Source organism: Mugil cephalus, chromosome 2 (genome assembly GCF_022458985.1).
Source record: "Mugil cephalus isolate CIBA_MC_2020 chromosome 2, CIBA_Mcephalus_1.1, whole genome shotgun sequence".
Lineage (NCBI taxonomy): Eukaryota > Metazoa > Chordata > Actinopteri > Mugiliformes > Mugilidae > Mugil > Mugil cephalus.
Genome location: NC_061771.1, coordinates 4235119 through 4258782, shown reverse-complemented (window position 1 = coordinate 4258782; position 23664 = coordinate 4235119). Strand labels below are relative to the sequence as shown.

The following is a 23664-nucleotide window of genomic DNA, read 5'->3' as shown; positions in this document are numbered from 1 at the left end:
TGTGTTTTTGTCTGCTCTGACCAGGAGACATTGAGGACCCCTTGGTCATAAACATACTTTAAACACCAATCCCCAGAAGGAGAGAAAGGAAGGAGGGGTTCAGTCTGACTTTGCACCTTAGCTGTGTCTTCAGTAGAACATGTAGAGCATCGTTACTTCTCTGGATCATCATTTTGACTGATTCTCAAAAGAGTGTGTTAAATATATGAGCTTTATTTAAATTTCTGGGAGCATTACACGTTAAATTAGATAAACCTGCAAACTGGCTTAAAATGGCTTGTTTGTACACAGCAATAACATAAATGTGAAGTAAGAGAAGAAACAGAATGTCCCTCCATATTACTGACTGAGGGAACTGTTGAATGGAAGGAGTTTGTTCGGCTGATGAGTCCAGATATCAACGGTCAACTGTCATTTTCAGGGCTTTAACTAAATAATGTAAGATATGGCAGAAGAAATATTTCAATTTACTTTTAATTAGAAGGGTTTCTTCCTGCTGAAACACACAGAGTGATATTAGAACACAAAACTTGGAGACTTCAAAACTGGGTAGCAAAACAGAAACATCTGTTGCAGACTCTGATTTAATAATGTGTGATACATACAAACATTTAAAGTGAATTTATTGTTCACTGTATAGAGAATTATCAGTGTTTAAAAGGGAAATAAAAAGTAACATGTTAGATGTAACATTTAATTCAGCGTCACATATGTCATGCCTACTGATGTGATATTAACTTGATGCACCTAAATCTAGAAACATTGTGTATTTGAAGCATTATCATCTGTTTTTACTGCTCCAGAGCTGGATTCAGAAAAGCTCAGTGTACAACACAGTTGATTAACTACAGTAGCTTCCACCATGTTGAGTATCACATGTCTAAACAGGTTGTCACTGATAAGTGATGAAAATTTCAGTGTCAAAAATGACAGGGATATGCTTCACCATCACATGTGAATCTACCCATTCTGCCAATTTCCATACAGATGGAGGTGGTAGTTTTTTATAGGTAGCAGTTTTAAATGCCAGTGTGACATGGTAACCCTAACCTTAGTCTTAGTCTTAGTTAATTAAACAGAACTCTCTCTACGGAGTAAACGCTGAACTGCAGAAACAGTGAGTAGATAATGAGGTTTTCAAATTCTCTAAAATAGGCTGACATATTTGTTGAAATGAAGGATCGCTGAACCTGCCCATAGTCCCTCTGCTGTTCTGGATTAATCACCGCCCATATGTTTTCAGATCCGCGTGCTAAGACCACAAATTATTTAGATTCTGTAAGACATTTCTTTTTTAATTAAGAAACATTTAAATCCTGTTACTCTAGCTATCAATCAGGAGTTCCAGTTAGAATATATAACTTTTAATAGTCTTTTACTTACGTCACATCATGCTGTATCACCCTCCAAATGTCTGAGACCTTTCACACTGCTCTTCTAATTTTGTGTTGTAGGTATTGAGTGGTCACTGTTACCCGTTGTCTTTTGTGAGGTTCACTTCCTAGATCGCCTGTCATACCTATTTGGAGCAGCACACACGCTCACACCCCATCCTTTGTTTATATAAATGCAGCACATATTTACACTCCATCTCCCCTCTTCTCCATTACTTACTCTTTCTCCTCACTGTTCTTTCTGCTTTGTTGACTTTTCATTTATGCCTCTTCCTGTCTGAGCGCCTCCTGACCTTTAACAAACAACACACACACACACACGCCCAAATGCATGATGCAGGACGGAAAAGGATGAATATAGCTATTTGTAAAGGTTATCTGCCCCACAGCTATTAACAGTTAACTGTACAATAGTTTTATTTTGGATAGAGAATGATCGAGCCCAAAGAGAAACGATGGGCCCAAGGATGGTCATTGTTCATATACGTTGGTTTATCGTTGTTGATGTAGCTGCGTTTGATGTTAAGTGTGACATTTACAACATACAGCATTACTACTCCTATCCATGTATGTTTGTATGTATGTATAATGTTATGCCTGATCGGTGTCTATTCATCTTGATACTAATAACCTGAAAATGAAAAAACTCTGTTACTGTAATGAAATAATAGTATATTATCCTTGAGGTGATTGGTATTAAATTCTTGATACTTTTAACTGAACTAATCTATCAGAATACTAAATATGTCCATAACATTTCCCACAGCTTTTAAGACATATTCATAAGATTTATGCTTGTAAACTGACAACACGCTAATTAAAATGTAGCTTGTGAACACATTGACTTCAATACAAATACAATGACTGATATTGACCTACTCTAGAATGCAATTGCTTTTATTTGCACATACATCATTTTATACATTATTAAAAGGCAAACAGACTTGATGTTGCGTCCTCATTTGCAGACATTGCAGCCTTAAAAAAACACACAAACACAAAACTAATCCATCAGATTAATTGAAGCAGTAGTTGACTGCGGTTGTACCAGACAGCTCCCAGCATGTACCTGCCTAAATTTATTCAGCCTTTGGAAGCCTATTTAAAATAAAGGAAATGTGCGTGTCAGCATGCGGTGCACTTAAATTACACCAGTGATTGTATAATAGTTTTGTTGCAAGAAAAGGGAACAAATGTGTGTTTGAATAACACTAATTAAGGGTAGATCTGCTGATTTATTTGTTTTTATTTAGAACAATAGTGTCATACATTGTAAAGTGCCATCATGTTACGTTTTTCAGATACACATAGCATGACCAAGACAAAGTAACGTGTCCTAGCATGTATGAACAGAGGGAAAGGGGGGAGAAAAGAGAACACACATACACTGATATATAAGAACACAATACAAACGCGAAAGACAAGACAAACATATAGAGGGACATAGACATAACAGAAGCGACCAGAAATCTGCAGACATCAAAGCCAGAAGGCTAAACTTGAGATTACAGCATCTGTTTCAAAGATACAGCAATATTGTGCCAAGTGTATACATTTTTTCCCGAGGTGTCATTAATGTGAGCTGTGGAGAGTTCCATATATAAGACATCCAAAGAGGAAAGTGTCCAAATTCGAAAAGACAAATCAATGTTGGGATTTGATGATAGTAACTAAAGCATGAAATATTGACAGTCTTCTCCTTTAGCAATCATTTGGACTGTGTGTGCTTTTATTATTTAAGCATATAATAGATCAAACTGTGTCTGCTGCAATTGGGATTATCAACATTTTGTAGTATTGATAAAGTATAAATGATCAATAAAAAAAGCATTAGACCTCACCACTGTCTCAAAGTGCAGATTCAGACCTTAAAGCTGAACTTTAAGTACAGGGTTTTATGTGGTCTTTCAAATAAATATTGTGAAGCACTGGAACTTCTGACTTCTGATGGATGCGATCAGATGCCTTTTCCATTTTAGGCGTGCAGATATTGCTTTAGATGGTACTTGTTTCAAGTCAGACATTTACAAGATGAATTTTCCCTGTGAAAAGGCTAGCAGGGTGATATTTGTTGTGCTTCCTGTAAAAACTGAGCTAGAGCCCCCCCTCCTTGCACATTTGAGAAAATGCAGTGTCAAGTGCAGGACATGTCATCTGGAGTTTTAAATTGGGAACTTTCTTGGGGAATTTCTAATTCAATGTTTGAATAATGAAATATCGATTAGAAATATGGCTCAATGTATGTGGCAGTGGTTTGATGACAGAAACATTGATCGCTTGCGTCCTTTATATGTTATATCACTGTCTTCACTAAATCCTTTTTCTCATCTTATTGTCATTTAAATAAACGTGAAACTGGCCTTTTCTTGCACGATTTCTGACGAAGCAGCACTTATGATAATACAACGTAAGCTTATTCTGTAGCGTATAAGTAAGTGTGATTGATTCAGTCTGAGAGAGAGTGCAGATTACAGTGTGACTGTTGCATTACCTCTAGAGCCACCTCGGTATACTTATTTCTAATGAACAAACTCACTTTTCTTACTCAGACAAATTCTCCCCAGTATCTTTGGCAAACACACACGTCCTTACAGAATCTGAGTATACATATGCTTAGCTAGACTTAAACATGCACACTCTCAGCTCTGCACACTAATGAATGGAACCCCTGCATTCTAATCCATCAGATTAATTGGAAGCGCTGAGCTAAGGAAAGGAACGTTTCATTGCTCAAGCACAGCTCTTGCACATAGCCTGATGTTGAGGTAACGTGTAGTGCGCAGTGCTTTACAAAAGTGTGAAAAAGTAAGGTGTGATTCTTTCTAGTATTGAGAAAAAAGACTTCACCCCTGGACACTCATACAATCACTGATGTGTGAGATCGGAAGCTTTTCCAAAGTCATTTTGTGAAGTTGTTTGTAATTTATTTTTTTCTCCAGCCAATTTCCTTTAACCTGCCTCATATACTCACAGTGTACTTGACTTGGCAACCGTTGTCTAGAGTGACTGTGACACAAGCTCATGAAAAAGGCGACTGAACTTTTCTCATTCAATTCTGACATTGAATAATGGTCTAGTCAGTTAGTGTTTTTTCCTGCTGCCTGACATATTTGGCTTGGTCATGCAGGTGCATGTCTTCTGTATACTAATCACAATCCATACATTTGGATCTAAGCAAATTAGGGCACTGAATATTTAGTTTTGTCTTGAGCACACTTCTAATTTCCGAAGGTTAACTGACCATTGCTTTAACTTCCATTTTTTTTAAAGTGACAGTAGTTTGTGCCTTCGGTAATAACACAATATGACGAGTGTTGTCAATCCCCATCCATGTTTTTTTTTTTTTTTTTTTTTTTCCCCAGGGCTTTTGTATTTTACTGTTTTGGATGTGACCATGGTCAGTCTGCCTTTATATACTTGTACCCCTGCTGGAGGAAAGTGTACGAGTTCCGTTTTTAACTTTTTTTTTTTTTTACCTAACTATGTATATAGGGCTATACATGATCACAATTTTGTGTCATACTTTCAACAAAGCGTTGGAAACATTCCTCAGAGATTTGGTCTTCTGCTGCTGTAGCCCATCTTCTTCAAGATTGGACGTGTTGTGCATTCAGAGATGGTATTCTGCATTCCTTGGTTGTAACGACTGGTTATTTGAGTTACTGTTGCCTTTCTATCATCTCCAACCAGTCTGCCAATTCTCCTCTGATCTCTCACAAGCAATTGAACTGGTGTACCTAATAAAGTGGCAAGTGAGAGTATGTGAAACCACCTCTCACCAACTTCCAAGTAAAACAAAACCACATACAATAGACACGGTGCTAATAAAGAGCCTTGATTTGTCAGTCAACAAGGAAAGCTTCTTGCTAACAATTTAAATAACCCCAGCTAATGCAGAATAACAGGTTTGTGTTCAAAACAAAAGTATCTGTTTCTGCCTGGAGCCTTTGTTGTCCTTATGTCGGCTTTCAAGTGCAAAAATTCTTCATTTCTCTCCAGCGAAGCAAGAAAAAGCTGTCCACCCTTTACTCCACCTCCTTTGTCATCCTCTATTCATGTTTCCATCCCTATTCTTGTCTGATAGGGAAAGAAATGAACACTGTGCCAGTCAAGTGGAAAAAGCAGAGCGTAGATGTGCCGCATACCTAGATACTAATAATCTGCAGGGATTCAAGCATGTGAAACTCACTGAAAGACTTCCCTCGTCTGTCTCTTCTTTGTGCCTCATTTCCACAGAAACACTGCTTTGTCTCACTTTATCTCCCTGTAACTTCCAGACAGGTGCCAGTCAAAGTTGGCCTCTGACATCTTATCATAGGAGCTTGTTTGTATGGAGTTGTCTTTATTGAATGTACTTAGCGCCGTCATCAGTTCCTGGAAAAAAAAAAACACAAAGAGGTTGAGGAGTTCTAAGGCCAGTCAGTGTGCTGAGAGATATATTTGTTAAATTATTGCCATCTGTTCACAAGGAAGTACTTTTTAATGGGATTTGATGATTTCAGCTTGATGATATTATATGATTAGTTTTTTTTCCCCTCCATGTAGAATGATGAACTGTCTGCACATAACTCATACGACAGGTCTGGACCACTCATGATTTTTGCACCTAAGCGAAAGTTTCTCCTCTAATATTAAATTCTAAGTTGCACATGCTCGATCTGTCCGTCTGAGTGATTTTTTAATGAGGCCTGTTGCCAGTCACGGTGTCAAATAAAAATGTTGAGCCTTCAGCAGCAGACGCTCTCTCTTCCCTGACTTTTGCCCTGAGAGGCTCTTGAGAATTGGCTACCAATCAAAAAAGTGTGAGTGTGACTGCGGCAGTACCACTCACAGGTGAATGAATGGGAATCTAAATGAGCTGGAACCGGGATGACACGTATCATTTTTTCATCAATGCAGACAATTTTAGATTTGTTCCTCGTTTTGTGTTCTCAAAGGTTTGGGAGCTGCATTAATGCAGTACTTTAATGTGGAGAGATGAGCTGTGGAACTCTCGGGCTTGAGCACATGTGAATGATCCTCTTAAGTTTTCCTGCACATGCAAACTCAAATAGCACAAGTGTAGACCTTGAAGAAACATTTACAGCAAAATATTTTGTTGTTCCCCAGTGTCCATACTGATAATTTCATTTTATGCCAGGGGCTACAGCCAGTGTGATTTGCCTACAACCAAGTTGACGTTTTCTTCAGGAACAGTCACTTTAAAAGTTAGAGGGAAATTTGGATATGTGATTTGTTAGAACGATCACTATAGCGGAGACTAAAAATAAGTCATCACTCCTGATGGAATCGCTGTCATTTTCTTTCTACTATCCTATTCTACTACAATTTTCAAATAATTCTTTGTTTCGTCTTGCTTTTGTGTTATCCCTAACTCTAGCACTCCTTTTGATTTAGCATGTTGTGTCTTGATCCCATGAACTAATGCTTAAGGGAAACACTGCAGAGACATTGGAGGGGAGACAAGCACAATTCCTGTGACCTTTTATCTTTTTCCTCTGACTTTAGACATTCTTTGTATGTAACTTAATGTCGCTTGAATGCAATGTTAAACTAATGTGTCCTTTTTCTCTCTCTTCCTCTTTCCCACAGAGTTACATTCACGGCAGCAGCCAGGCTCAGTTCGTGGCAGAGTCCCACATCATCCTTCTTCTGAGTATCCTTTCATCAACTCGTTTGTGTTTCTTGTGTTGCAAAACACTAATCGTCCAGAGCAATTTAACTGTCTGTGAAATGCGCAGCAGCTCTTCTTGGCAACAAATTCCTCTAATCCAGTATTTGCTGACATGCACTCCCTTTTCTTTTACGTGTGTGAAAAAGCATTGAATGTGACTTTATTACAGATGTCTTCTTCCATCATGAATGTGTTGTGTTTTGTTCTCCATACAGACACTACCTGCTGGACTGCACAGACAGATAATATAAAGACAAGAGATTGTCCTCTTTTAACTTCTTTTTGCCTTATTTCTTCCAAATTCAACCTCATGATAGGATCTGTCCGTGTGTGTGTATTTGCTCGTTCGGCTTGTTTGGCTGCATAGATTTTTTTCGTTTGTATTTGTCTACTTCCCTGTCTGCTTGTATACCTGTGTGTACTTGCACCGGTGCTTTTGTATGTGTGTGGATAATGACACCGTTCATTGCTAGCTGTTGTGTTCGTCCCCATAGGAAATGGCAGGTCCAAGGTCGCACCTGCTGCAGAGCAATATTTATTTGTCCATTCTCACGCGGTTTATTTTTTTATTTTGTGCCCGTCTGATTACATCTAAATGAAACACACACACACACCTGCTGAAACGCGAGCACTTGTACCTTTGTTGTCTGTGCAGGTGGTGTAAACACATTTTATGAGCACCACAGAAGTGGCTTCCCCAGGGATGTAACTGTGTTTAATTCCTAATATACACATAGAAATGCAGGCACCATATGCAGTTGCATAACTGTTCCATTTCAAGTTTAAATAGAATCAACAACAAATAACAACAACCACATACACTCACAGTGTAAGTACAAATATAAAAGTACACTTTATACTGTGAAATATTATATTCATGAAAACCCACATCCACATACGTTTCATATTCATAGTTCAGGCTTCTGCAGAGACGACTGCCCTGGCTGGAGAGGTTATGTTTACAGTCTGTCCAAAAAACGCTAAAGAGATGTGACTGGACGTGTTTTTGAAGACGGTTCACCACTCATCCAACTAGCTTTTCCAGTTCTGAAGGACCCCCTGGGGAGTTTACTAGTAATCACATGACTAGTAAATATTTAGCTGGTAACAGACACTGGTCAACCAAGTTTGTAAAAGGTACCTTGATGTGACTATTTAAACCTCAGCTCCCCATCAGTCCTCCTTTTCTAAATGTCCAGTAGCCTTTCTTTTGTGTTTTTTGAATATACCGTGACCTGGATGACTGAAACTCTCACAGAAATGTTTACCGGTTGGTCATCCATACATTCTTGATGAAATGTTCACTGTGACTTAAGAATGAAGTGTTTAGACTTTGGACATTAGTGTTCAGGATAAGAATTCATGATCCATGGTACCTAATTTCACACAGATGTGTGAGCCTGTATTTCCTCTGGTAGTTCACGTTGATTTTGCTGATGGACTCTCTGCTTTGGTCGGCCGTGTGTGGATCCAATTAGTTTGGACTTGTTCTTAATAAGCTGATCACGTAAAAAGCTTGCCGAGTAATTAGGCTTAAGTCACAGAAGTACGACAGACAGAACCCAAGGTACAGGGGACAGGTCCAACTGCAAATTTAAACTGACAGAAATGCAGTTTAATGTACTACCCTAGAGGAGAAGAACCACAAGAAGCTTCCGTAGTCAGGAGTCAGACCATATTACAAATTTATTGAGGAGCTGGAGGTGCTTTAAGAAGTGCGATCTATGTAGAGACCAAAGTTTGATGGCTTTGTCAATGAGGCATTGACTGTCCACACACAGTCATCGTGGCCCAAAGGGAGAACAGAGAGTCTGATGGAGAAGACATCAGTTGTGCTATTTGTTGACGTCAGAAACGTTCCTGTTTCAGATGTTGTATGCGACCGTGACTTTTCTCAGATGAACTTCATTAGCACTTTGAACCACTGCACTCTGCACTCACCCACCACATCATATATACTTATTTATGCTTCGCATGTGTTGTTTTGGGTTCTGTGCTTGATCTGGAAACTACGTCCACCGTCCCAGCCATCAGATTTGCAAACTATTGAGCAAAAATCCCCAATGATAAACGCAAGGTGGGAATTGTGACCCAACCACCACTTTTTGGAATGTTTCTAAACCCAGCCAGCGAGCGGCTCTGTAGTTAATGTGCTTCTTAGTGGTCTTTTTAAGGTAACCTGCTTCACACATTTCTAATTCTGTTGCTATAGACAGGTGTGATGTACAGTGCCTGCAGACTCTGAGATAGGCTGTTTTTATAGTTCCGGTTTAGTGCTGTTGCACACTGAAAGGTCTTTATTTGTTATCATGACTTTGTTATCACGCTGTGGCAAAGCTCCTTCCAACCACCAAACTAACTCCTATGCTTCAGTTCCACTGCTGTACGTGGAGACACTTCTTGTGTTTGTGTCATGGCAGCTGTCTTTTATCAGGAGGATGCCTCAGATTCTGCTTTGAAGCTTCCCATGTGACAGTCTTTGTCTGTGCACCTTGTCAGGTTTCACTGACTTATGTGGATTTACACGCAGAGTATGTTAAAGAGTAGGTTCTGTGATTAGGCCCTCAGTTTTCCTCACGCAAAATAGTTGTTGCTGTTGTTTGTCATAAATCTTGCTTCCTTGGAAAGATTGTTTTCATCAATGGTTTTGTATACCTTAGTATACTGTTTAGTCTGTGGTACAGGACAATGTCTGCATATTTTTTTTATTTTTTAATTCCGACGGTATGGACCTTTATTCCTGTTTATACAAAAAAATACCACAAAAGTTATGATTTAACTGTTGTAACGGATTTGCTCACAATAAAAAATAGAAATTAAACTAGAAATTTCATTATTGTGCATTATTAAATGGTGATGTACAGACATGCATTGCAAACCTCCTTCAAGGACTACATGCTGAGGCAAAACAGTTGTAGTACAGTAAATAAAATGAGAGTCACCAAGTTTTCCATTTTATTTTTTATTTAACTGCACGTTGTGCAAGAACAGAACACGATTACAGTGTGTCAGAGGCACAAAAAGAAAAACAATAGCGAACAATTTAAAGATCACTATGTGAGTATGAATACATACATTTGCAAAAAATAACACACATAAAGGACATTGCTCTGCATCAGTTTTGTTCTGTGCATTAGAAAAAGAAAGAAAAAAATCTTGTTATGTCTTGGGAATACATAGTATACTATATAAGTAGTGCTGGCTACAGGTTGAAAAACCTGTGGAATTCATTCAGTACAACAAAGAGAAAGTATGTGACTGTTGCTGGATGCATCAGCTTGTGCATTTATGTTGGTGTGTACTCTGTATTTCCCTTATGTTGTCATGTTTTCAGAATGGACTTGACATATTGCGTGGGCTTTTATAAAAAAGAAAAAGTCCTTGAATTGGGAATCCGTTGTGGTTTCCCTCCGAGGATAACGTACCGCTGCAATGTACCTTTGCAGGTTTATTAATAGCTTAGATAAAAATGCATTTAGTTTTGTGCTACTGTGCGTTGCTGTGTGACCCTTACCATCTCTGAACAACACATAACACAGCGCTGCCTGCATTTCTGTCAAAAACATCTTTTCTCTCTTTACCCTTACGTTGCAGAGAATGACATTACTTTTTTGTTGCAGTATAAAATGCAGCATCCACCTTTACCTTCAAAACATGAAGGCACTTTACCACTCTTATTGTGTCGTCATATTTATACTGTATTATGCGAGTGTCTCTATTAGTGTGACCCTCGGAGCATTGGCCATGTTCTAATCTGCTTGAAATCTGCATTCACATATATGCTTTTTATTTGAATTGTGCATTTGTGTGTCCAACAGTTTTCCTGGGTCAATATCTCCTCTTGTAGGCTACTGTGTTGTTTCCTTGACAACCTTGTCCCAGATGCTGCAATCACCATGGGGATGGTGCTGCTCAACGAAGCTGCCACCTCCAAGGGAGATGTGGGCAAGAGGAGAAGTAAGTAGAGAAGATTGTTTCAGCCAAGCCCTATTTCCGCATATGTAGAGCTTTCTCAGTGTTTTGCTGTTAGTCTGAGCAAACTTTTTGTGTATCTGTGGTGACATAGTTGTTCAAACTCCCCTAGTAACTTTCATTCCTGCAGCTCCCAGTTTGCTTCCATCAGCATCCACGTTTCTAAGAGCTGGTGCTGGAGATGTTAAAATACTTGCAGCAGGAGCACACAACTTTTAGTGCTTTTAAATGAATCTGTGTTTCATTCTTGATTTCAATTGAAATTTTTGGAAAGATTTTTAATAACATGGGATTTTATTTAATGTGGTATGAATGTGGTATGATTATGTCAAACATTCATATTCCTCTGTGAACATTTTTATTTATTTTTACCACTTACCACTTAGCTGTCCAGAAAGGACCCGTTAAGCTGGAGAGATGATCTTTTCTTTTTCTTTCCCAAGAACAGGAATGCGCGGACAAAATGCAACCAGAGAGTGATAGGTTTAAACTATGCCACTGGAACTAATTTAAACTTTAATTGTAGACCTTTATATTCTAAATGAGCTGTTTGTATGAAACATTTTTCTCAGTTCGAGCTTTTTTAAAGAATTTTTCTTAAGACAAATATTCCTGATCTCGTGTGATTCGTCATCATCCAACACAATTTGACCTTTGTTAAACTTGCTCAAATACCTTTTTGCCCATTTTCCTGCTTCTACCACATCAAGTCTGAGGACAAAATATTCACTTACTACTTTATATATCCCGTCCACTAACAGGTGCTGTGATCAAGAGATAAGTGTTATTCACTTCCCCTGTCAGTGGTCATAATGTTTTGCCTGATTGGTGTATAACAATACAAACACAAAGCAAGAATAAAACCTTCCATATTTTAATAATGTACACATAAACTAATGTAGTTCAGCTACAGTGCTACATGTATTGGAGGGCTTCTCAGTGACACAGACTGTGAGACTGGGGGAATGGCTAAACGCAGCCAAATGCAGAGAGGTCCTTGAAAAGTGCAGTTAGTTCACTTTCAACAATACAATGACCGGAGCATATAGCCAAGATAATGCTGGAATAGCATCATTTTCTGATCTGTTAGGGACCCAGTCAATGTCTGGGATTGAAAATCCACATAACATCTCTGGATGGAACTGAAGATGGCAGGTCAAACACACTTCATATCCAGTTTGACAGAGCTTGAGAAGATCTGACAGAAAGGACCCGCACACACACACACACACACACACACACAATGCATGAATGAACAATTATTGCAGTCATTAGTGTGACGTGCATTTGCATAACTGTCAATTAGCTGGAGCAGCACTGAGATTGAGAAGCTCTTGTTTGCTCTCAAGATAATGGCTGAGATGACCCCTCACCTGCCCCATAACTGCCACTGAATACCCAACTCCAATAGTTAGATATACCAGAAGGATGCATGATTGACTTCAGCATGCAAATACCCATCTTAGTAATTTCCTTCTTGATATACTGTCCCTTTATTCTAATGAACTTAGCTATAGCTATACTTGATCAGCTTTTGCAGTTAGATTGTGAATCTAATTTGTTGTACACATAAACATTAAATGCACAGAAATTGCAAATAGCCTCCAGCTGGGTCTGTCTATGATCGGCCTAGCAAACAAAAAAACATGCAAAGTCCCAAAATGAAAAAAAAAAAACATAATTTCTCAATTGGCACTCTCATCTGCTTGAAATTAGCATCTGATTAACAACAGAAGCAACTAATTATGGAGCCACCAACTGCACAGACTCCAAGCGAAGAAGATTTTTAATCACACAGCTTAGTTGTGACCAACAAGCTCAGAATATCTTTCCTTAGTGAGAACTTAATGAATGCTGTTGATGTAATGTTAAATAAATTGGAAACCACAAAGTGATCATCTGAGGGAATGGAAAAGAAAATGTAAACGGAAGCAAATCCATAATCCATTCTGCTTATTAGCTTTGCAAAAGATGAAAATACTCAGCCTTTATTTTATTATGATCTTGTAGGGTTTGATCAAATGGTCTACTAATAAGGCTGTGCTAAATTGTTGCTGTGGAGAGCAGAAGAATTTCCCACTCACAGGTGAACCTCATAAATAGCTGTATTTACTTCAGTACAATACACAATCAGCCACACAAACAGCAAATCACAAAGGTGGTCACTGCTCTGATTACATTTGAAAATGAGTCTTGGATGACACAGTCTTTAAAAATAAATGAAATTAAATGATGTATGAAAATAACAAATTCATGAATGTGGGGAATATTAATCAGACTTACTACCGCACAACCAATTTAACCATTTGTTGACCTAAATGGTTTTAAAGCACTCTTTTAGTGTTATTATGATCATGCTAGCCTACCCAGAAGAGTTTCTTAATATTGGGTTCTTGGGGTAAATTAACTGTAAATACACCAGGTAGCAACATCTAATTATAAGTGAGGATCAGAAATGAACAAAAGAAAACTGAGACATAAACTGCCTATGTACAAGAAACCATGAGCATAATCAATTAAGAACTGTGCTATTACGAAGGTGTTACAGTAAGAGTTCATAAAACAAGCACTTTAATTTAAAAGAGTGAAAAGTGAGATTTGTATTTATGTGACTGTAGTTGTGGTGGTCTCAGAAGATGCTGTGCAGTCTGAATGTAGGATTGCTGGTGAGGGTTAGGGAGCAGACTGGCAGAGAAAAAGAACCTTGTTGCAGGCAAAAAAGTCAACAATGCATTCAGGTGTAGGTCTTTTAGAAAGGAGTTTTCTTTTTGGAGTCACATTTTCACAATGTGAAGGACTGTTTCACATATCAACCACTGATGAGAAGCTTTCCCACACGTTCTTACATAAATTAACACAAACTGAACCCTACATTCATTTTTCTTCTATCTATTTAAGGATTTCTAAGGTATTTCCGCTCATTATAAGTGAGAACTATTAACTTATGGTTAAGCTTTACTGAAATATGTAGAAATGGCTTGTTGGCTGATGTTCTGTGTGATGAGATTCATTCATTTCTGATTTGTAGTGAGAGTTTGAGAGATGGGAAGAAGCATGTTTAATTTGGGGGTCAAGTGCTGACCAACCATGTCTTACACAATCAGCCCTAAACTCTTTTAAGCAGAGTTTGTTGAACAAAAGAGACAAATGAGCTGCCATTTGGTGGCACCTTCCTCCTTCAGCCCAATGGTGGTAATTTTGGTGTGTTTTGGTTTAAAATACTCTGTTTCCCTTTCCCCTATACTCACATTCCTCCATTGGAGCAGATGGTCTCGGCCATTTCATGCTGTGGTTGTAACATAGTTCCTCATTTCAAATATAGGACGCCTTCATTTTAGCATATACAGTTGCACATTGTTTGTTTCCAATCATAACCTCATAATGTCTATTTTCACATCAGTGCAAGCTTCCAAATGGTCTTTAATATTTTTCAAGAGTTTCTGCATAATCTCTAGATTATCAGAAGGGGAGGGGGATATTGGATGACCTGCACTGGTAATTACCTCACAACATGGACACAAGTGAAATTTAATTAGAGTGAGTGTGATGAAAAAGCAACTCAAGAAGACTTTCAGCAGGGCTGCACACTCCTGAATCTAAAGGTACAAACGATCACCCATTCAACTTCCTTGAGATGTTACACCTTGGCAATTAAAATGACGATGACTATATAACTAATGATATCAAAGTTTCAGATTGGTATGTATACATAAACACACACCTACTTACAGGGACACACATTTGTATGGGCACACAAATGAAATGTTGACATATCATGTGTACAACACAGAGGACCCTTTCAACTCATCATCATTTCTGATTGGACTTAGAATATATGTATTCCCTCTCACCCCTTATGGGAGGTCTTTTGTTTCCTTTCCTTCAATCTTCTGTTGTCTCCCAGAAGCCTGAGTCTTGTACTGCACTTATCTGGACGGAGATCTACATGTTGTTCCTTACAACTTACAACTGTTGACTTTACTATGCACATGTTTTCTAGTTCCTCTTTCAGTCCTTGGTGTTTCTTGGTTTTCTCAGTATATCTCTATTGCTTCTCCCTGATGTTGCTGTCTTTCATAATTAGTCATTATCTACCACTGCAGCCCTCTTCTTCTGTTACCATCACTACAGTGTCCAGTTGGTTAGCCATCACCATCTTGTCAGTATGTACCTGGAAGTCACACAGGATCTTGGCTCAGTCATTCTCCACAAACTTTGGAGGTGTTTCTCATTTTGACCTGAATGGTTGAATGTTTATTAATCAGCAACTTGGTTGTGCCGTTCCACGTATGCCTGCTAGGTTCTTGCATCCTGCTGCTATTCCTGCACTGTGTCAGGGGCGTCTTTGTACATGCTGCACCTTGGGTCACTCCTGGTGTGGTAGATCTCAGCCCTTTGTTGATTTTGTACTTGTGCTGCCATGATCAGTGCCTGTGTGCTATCTTTCAGTCTAGCTTTCTCCAGTCACTTCTAGGATTTTTGTCATGTCATCCTCTTTTAATATGTGCTGATGGTACATACAGGGTTTGTCCTCCCTAGGTTTCTGCTGCCTGAGACAGACAACATGGACAAACATGGATAAAATAGTTTTGTTTTTGATTTGTTTTTGCTTACCCCATACATGGACTAACAAATTAAATAAGTGGTTTCTAAAGGAGCATAGAGAATAGGCATGTGTCAGTAATAGAGAGAGGAATATGCTTGAATGGCAGTGTAATCGCTGCATGTGGGTGTTAAATCCCTGGCATATAGCTTCCATCCTACTGAGAGCAACCACAGGAAGATATCTGCTGCCGCCATGGGAATCTGTATCAGAAACCACAGCACACACTGGGTTTCTCAGCAGGGAAGTTACCAAATGGTGTTACAAAATCCTTGCATAATATTGGTGAATGGAGTCGTGTGAGCAGGAGGGGGAGGAGAGAATGGAAAAAGGGCAAAAAAGTGAGAAACTTTTGAGTCAAACGAAATTGAGCCTATAAGTATAGAACATGATCCCAAAATGCTGAGGATTATTTAATTCCTGTGTCCTCTAGGGTAATACCGTAGTCTAATTATCTTGAAAGAATTGATTTAGTCAAAGAGTATTAAAGCAAAAATTAATGATCGTTGTGTTTTTTAATTTGTTCTTTGGGTTATTAAAGTCATTTTTCAAAATTGTCTCAATGTAATGAAAACCACATCAGTCAATCATAAGGAACAACGCTAGTCTCTCCCAGTCTCGGTCCCAATAAACTAAACTAAAATACGGGCATGGGTTTGCTTTTTCATTTACTTTTTTAAATTCATTTTTTAGTTTGACAGTTCTGGCATTTAGCTGGCTGAGTAACTGTTGTGGTCTGCATGCACAACATAATGTTTATGTTATGAGAAGGTCTTCAGAGCCTGTTCATAATCATATGTAAAACATGCATTTGTTTCAGATTTTAATGACACGATCAATAGTTAAATGTCTGACAACTGTAGATAAATTGTAGAATATGTTATCCATCACTTTCTTGAACTTGACTGACAGCAGCACTCGACCTGTGTGAAATAATTTATCCCTGCTTAATTTGATGCAGGGATACATATGCATATATATATATATGTTATGTTGAAGAGAGGTTCTCGTGATGTTAGAAATGCTTGGATTCCTCCAGTGTGCCCATAAATGTATGAGACCAGGTGACTGACAGTCACAAGTCCTTGGTCTTCTTTGGTCTTTAAAGCTTTGAGGGTTGTTTGGGCTCATTATGTTGCTACAATATAAATCCGTCTCCACAAGGATACAAAGCAGAGGTTGTAGCATGTATCTGACAAACTCTTTTACTGTGGGATTGATACACTGCCGTATCACTCTCTCTCATGTTTGTCAAATACACTGTTTCTGTTACTGCCACAACTGTGGTTCATTCAAATTTGGCCTTGTTTCTCTCCCAAGAGAGTTTCCTCCAAAGATAGCTTTTTTTTACTTCTGTAGTATACCTGGTCAGTGGGATACATTTACTTTAAATTTGATTGGTCAGTCTTTCATGTTGTATTTTTGAGATGTTTTTTTAATCATCAAAACATTCTAATTAAGCAGGGAATACATACACGCTTAAACTTTATTGTCAAGTGCTTGTTAACACAAATAGCTAATCAGCCAATCACATTGCTGCAATTCAAAGCATTTAGGCATGTAGAGGAGATCAAGACAACTTGCTGCAGTTCAAACTGAGCATCAGAATGGGGAAGAAAGAGGATTTAAGTGACTTTGAACGTGGTCTGGTTGTTGGAGCCAGACGGGCTGGTCTGAGTTTTTCAGAAACTGCTGATCTACTGGGATTTTCACGCACAACCATCTCTAGGGTTTACAGAGAATGGTCCAAAAGAGGAAATATCCAGTGACTGGCAGTTGTGTTGTCTTGTTGATGTGAGAGGTCAGAGTAGAAGGAGATGATAGAAACAACAGTAACTCAAATAACCACTTCTTACATCTAAGGAATGCAGAATACCATATCAACAGTTCAGGCTGGTGGTGGTGGTGTGATGGTGTGGGGGATATTTTCTTGGCACACTTTGGGCCCCTTAGTACAAACTGATCATGGTTTAAATGCCACAGCCTACCTGAGTATTGTTGCTGACCATGTCCATCCCTTTATGACCACAGTGTACCATCTTCTGATGGCTACTTCCAGTAGGATAATGCACCATGTCACAAAGCTCAGATCACCTTTGGGATGTGGTGGAACGGGAAATTTGCATCATAGATGTGCAGCCGACAAATCTTCAGCAACTGTGTGATGCTATCATATCAATATGGACCAAAGTCTCTGAGGAATGTTTCCAACACCTTGTTGAAAGTATGACACGAAGAATTAAGGCAGTTCTGAAGACGAAAGGGAGGTATATAATTGATTGATTATGATTGTATACGTACACCAATCAGACATAACATTATGACCACCCTCCTAATATTGTGTAGGTCACCTTTGTGCCTCCAAAACAGTTGTGACTCAGAGAATGGACATGGGTCTTCTGAGGGTCCTGTAGTGTCTGGTGACAGAATGTTGTTAGTTTGGGCCTTTGGGTCCTATGAGTTGAGGGAAAGGGCCCCTGTTGAGGGCAGGTCAACACCTTGTGCTGTTTTTCATGTTTTTTGAGTTGTTCCTAAAATGTTTTTGTGCATCCTGCTGTGGATGGCTGCTGCCATCAAGGAGCATCATTGCTATGGCGTGGAGGTGTCTGGTCTGGTCTAGGTGGATGGTACATGTCTAAGTAACATCCATATGAATGAATGCCAGGTCCAAACATTTCCCACAATTGTCGCAAGTTGGTTGATGTTATTTACTTCTCCTGTCAGTGGTTTTAATGTTGTACACTTCTCAGAAAGATGGAATCAAAGAAGGAATGAAGCTTCTTATGATGTATATAGTATCTTTGTTGCTAGTATGTTGAAGAAACGGGTTACCAGAAGAGGGTTTTCTGTCTCTGTTTGCCGTTAAAACGTTGACTGTATTCTCAGACTCAGACAGAGTCACGTCATGCCATCTGCAGCTTGCTGCTAATCAAAGAATAAACTGTGAAGACCCGTGTAGCATCACAATCTATTCATATTTGTCCTCCTAATGAGATAGGCTTAACTTAATATGTTTATTGGCTTCCTCCTGCTCGGGAAATGCACATTTATTTTTGCCATGCCAATATATTGTGATTTGAATTGAGTCATCTAGTCAAAGGAGGGATTACCACCTTTGTCACTGAGGGAAATCACTCAGCTTAAAGAACTTGTCATTTGGCCAAGGTCATAAATCACTTAGCATATTAGCATGCTTAGCGTGTGTGTGTAGGGGAGTGTTATTATCCATGCATGCATACTAACATCTCTCAGTCATAATGAATGAGCTAAGGGAAATATATTCCTGTATGCTTAATGAAGATACACAGAGGCTCCGATGCTCACATTCACATACTATACCTAGACGTGGCAAACCTGGAACCGCACAGGGCATAGGGGCTCTCCATAGAGACACACTCTCAAATATGTATGGTTCTCAATTAAGTCACTCAGTCTGTGTCACACAGGTTTGTAATAGAATGCTTGTCCGGACATTATTTTTAATTTGATCTGAGTAACCTTTAGTTAACCATAAAACTGGCCTCTTACCTACCAGAAATAATCTATGAGGAGTCAGATTTTCAATTATTATTGTTTCATAAAGTCCTTGAATGGATTTCTTCCTTCTCGTTTTTCGTCTGCGTCATTTCCTGCATCCTGTTACCAGGCTCGTGAGACTTCCCAGCGAGATTAGTCCAGTTGTAGGGATCCAAAAGTGCACCTGATCATAGTCCCATTTTTTGCACAATTTACAGCAGGAAATTGTGAACTGGAATCGAATCAGGAAATCATCAGCAATATCAAGCACTATTACAGACCACACACGCAGAACACATAAACCACTGGAACCCAACTCACACACACACATTGACACTAGGAATCCATCTAACATCTTCCCAGACATCTCTCCCTCTCTCTCTCTCTCTCTCTCTCTCTCTCATATACACACACACACACACACTGAGAACAGGAAGAAGACTATTTAGTCTCCAGGAGAGGTACTCATCCTAATCCCTGATTAACAATATCAGTGGTTGGTGACAGTTTAATTTAACACAGTGCTTCTCAGGGATTAGCTGCTGCATGAGGGTGTGCGCGTAAAGACACATAAAGACACATACAATTCCCCTAGAGATTAAAGATCACGCTTCTGTATATTCCAGTTTTGAATAGCCACCGAGGAAATAAGATGATATTGGCTTTAAACGTAATTTTCTGCAACACCTAGAATGTTGCCTCATCAGCATCACACCAGCTGAATTATAGTGTCGGTAAAGTTGAATATTTAATAATATCTTGCATATGTAATATACACCTTTTTCATAACAACCAGATCAGGTATTTGGTTCCAGTCCTGCAAGCATTTTGTTTCGTGTGTGTGTGTGTGTGTGTGTGTGTGTGTGTGTGTGTGTGTGTGTGTGTGTGTGTGTGTGTGTGTGTGTGTGTGTGTGTGTGTGTGTGTGTGTGTGTGTGTGTGTGTGTGTGTGTGTGTGTGTGTGTGTGTGTGTGTGTGTGAGATTGTGTGTGTAGGCCTGTCTTAGTACTCCCAACATGAAGAGAGGAGGATGTGTACAGCGTGTACCCTGTCTGTGTTGAAACCCTTTGAACAGAGTTGCATCAGCAGCTATAACGTGTGTGAAGTGATTGAAATGAATTCCTTTAGCCAGCAAACAAATATTCTCACAGGCTGTTGCCTAATGAATATTGGTCAGGCTTTCTATAGGTTCTTTAAGACATTCAAAAAGCTTCATATGCAGTTATGGTAAATTATATTATTACTTGTTTGTGTGTATTTGTTTAACCTTAATGTTTTTTCTGGCACTGCTCCTCTATTCAACAACTCACCGTCTCTATATGTGTCTCCTTGCAGTCATCTGCCTGGTTGGTCTCGGCCTTGTGGTGTTTTTCTTCAGTTTCCTGCTCTCCATCTTCAGGTCCAAGTACCATGGATACCCCTACAGGTAACCATAGTAACCGTACTGTGACTCCCTGCATATACCTTCATTCTGGCTTACTTGACAGATATTCAAACACAATATACTGACACACAATGAATCTCAAAGTCACTGAAGTTGACATAAAATCACTTCAGAGTTATTGCAGACCCAGTGCAGAAACACAGGCCAAAACAGGATTCATCCATTCACGTTATTCCTTTGATTTAAAGACAGCTGTTCGATTGGAAACACTGTCCAAAATGTACAAGACACGGAGCCAGAGTTTTCTCTCTAGAGAGAAGCCTTGCAGCTACAACTTCGACAGAGATTTGCAGTCTGACTTTGGAGCCTCATAGTGTTTCTTCAGTACGAGGTCACGTGTTCTCCCCATCCATTAGAAATCCTGGATGTGTCATGGATATTTTCTAAAGGTTGTCATGTAGTGAATGTGTTTGGACACTAAAGCCCTGTAGCTTAGTGAGCCAGAACAGCAGCAATTTGGTCCCACTTTGAGCTAAAGGTCAACCGCTACATAAAAATAAGATTTAGTGTGTGACAGAAAATACAGGTCTACCGAGTCTGGCTCCAGTTCACCCCACTTGAACAGCTGTGGGGTATTACAGCACATTACACAGAACCAATGCGGCACAAACCCACCTCTGTCATCGTGCCTGGACCCTGCTGTGACCCGTGGCTTGAAATGGGACCAAGCTGGAGTGTTCCAGTTCAGTGGAGGGTTTCACCATCTGATAATTGTTGTCTCGAGACTTAAATGCATTAATGGAAGGATTACTTATGGTGTGACACTCGTAAAAATCTTTATTTTCTCTAATTTCCAAGTTTCCTGTAATTTGGGACTAATTAAAAAAAAAAAAAAACAGTCTCTTGCAGGAAAAAATTAAAAGTTATTCATTTATTATTTTATTTTTCATATAAGTTAACTGTATGCCTGTGGAAGAGTTTCTGTTGTGCGTTATTACCATTATATTCCTTATATTTGTCAAATTATAGATTTTAAGGGTGGATGGTTGGCATGATGCCTCACAGCCAGAAGGTTCTGGGTTTCAATCCATCGGCCGACTGGGGCCTTCCTGTGTGGAGTTTACATGTTCTCCATGTGTCTATGTGGGTTCTCTCCGGCTTCCTCCCACCTTCCAAAGACATGCTTGTTAGGCTAATGGGGGATGTATTGGGGTTGTCTGTCTCCATGTGTTAGCTCTGTGCCAGACTGGAGACCTGTCCAGGGTGTACCTCTCGCCCACTGACAGCTGGGATAGGCTTCAGCCCCCTGCAACCCTCCAAAGGACAAGCACTTACAGAAAATGAACGAATGAATAAATAGAATTTAAGGTCCTTAGAATAGAAGTTTTTTATGTGCACATCAGTTGCTCCATTGCACTCTATTCTTTCCACTGATTGGCCGCAGCCAAAACATCCAACAGAAAGAGTTATGTAAAATATGATCTGTAGAACAAATAAACATGAACACACCATGAGAAGAAGATGCATTTTTTGAATTCTAAACTATGGGTGGCTGTACTGATAAAAAATAAATAATGAAAAGTAGTCTATAAAAATGAACAGAAGCAGTCAAACCCCCTCTGTCAAGCAAATGTTTATTGATTCTAATCAGCTGCCTCTGGTGTTTTTCAGCTCCACATATAACGGCATTTGATTTGCAGCCATTTACATTTGAGTGTGACTTCCTATTTGTTGCTTAAGTGTGTGTTTTGAATGCCGTATAGAAATGTTTAGGGGCAGGTCTGCTAGTCCTTTTGGATAAACACAGATATACATCTTCAGCAAAACATTTCAGCATCTTGACTCATAACATGGTGTGGACTCATCATTTTCTGGTTAGATAATCAGGCCATCCCAAGGTTTGTGTCTGCACTGTGCCAAAAACATTTAAAGAAAATGTGCAGCACGTACCAGAATTATAAATATGATATGCCTTACCTGTTATTTTTATTTTATTTTCAATCCTCTTAATCCTCTTTTGTCTCACAGCTTCCTTATTAAGTGAAGAAAGACAGGAGTGGAGGACGATGGTGATGGTTGGTGAAGAGGGGAGAAGATATTGGAAGAGGCGGAGGCATGAGTCTGAAGGGCATGGTGGGGTTTCTCTTTGTGTTTTCTTTTTTTTTTACATACTACTAGCATCAAATCTTCAGATTGGATAAAAACTAAATTGATTCTTCACGCTGGAAAATAAAGGTGTTTCTCTGTATTGTGTTTTTGTGATTCTTTTCAAATGTTCTGTGTGCTCAGATACACTCACTGCTGCTTGTGGTAAACTTATACATATATTGAATCTTATTTGTGAAAATAGTCACAAAGGAGGATGAGAAGGAAAACTTTTTGATAAGTGAACTTAATATAAAGGCATGACATCTCTGTAAATTCAGCCTCTCCAAGGACTGCTGTTGAATATTGTTGTGTGTACATTATTCTGCTACTTTAACGTGATGACGCTGGTAAATCTCTGCTCATCCCTGTAGCCTCTCATTCAGTCCCAGAACGCAACTCCTGATATGTTTTGGTTATAAATATTCCTGACACAAACGGTAAACGATGCATTGATGTAAACAGGCACACATACAGTATTAGTATTTTTTTCTAGCTGAAGAAGTGGTTTCCTATGGTTGTTGACTGCCGCTGGCTTCAACCACCTTTGGTGCCAAACTGCGTAAGTGTGATTCATTTTACTGGAAGAGGATGACATGTTCTTTCCCTCTTTCCAAACCTCTAATCCCACAGAGAACTCATTTAACATCTGAAAAATATTTACTTCCAAACTCTTTGGGCCCTTTGTCATCACACAACAGCTAAATTCCAGTTGGTGTTAAGCAGCTGAAACCAGCAGGATGAGTCGAGGGAAAGACGAAAAGGCAGGATGCGTGTGTCGAACGAAAATAATCTTGCATTAGATCAACAGTCGCTCTCTCCTACGTCGACGATGCAGTCAAACCGCTGCAGGAGCGGAGAGCAGCACGTGAACTCGCACGCTGTGAGAGGTGTAACATTTCTTGCAGAATGTGGGAGGCATAGGTCATTAAGAGAACACATGCATTTCTAATTTTTTCACTTGTGGACTGCCCACTA

At 39.2% G+C, this 23664-nt stretch overlaps 1 protein-coding gene across 1 annotated transcript in view; it reads left to right on the top strand.

Annotated features, from left to right (window-relative positions):
• tusc3 (tumor suppressor candidate 3) overlaps window positions 1–22789 on the top strand; it is a 58420-nt gene extending 35631 nt beyond the window's left edge. Inside the window, exons 7-10 of the mRNA XM_047579689.1 lie at window positions 6987–7050; window positions 10951–11025; window positions 20493–20583; window positions 22570–22789. Of these exons, the coding sequence (XP_047435645.1) occupies window positions 6987–7050; window positions 10951–11025; window positions 20493–20583; window positions 22570–22585 (246 nt within the window). The 3' untranslated portion in view covers window positions 22586–22789. The remainder of the gene's footprint in view (window positions 1–6986; window positions 7051–10950; window positions 11026–20492; window positions 20584–22569) is intronic.
• Window positions 22790–23664: the final 875 nt, after the last annotated feature.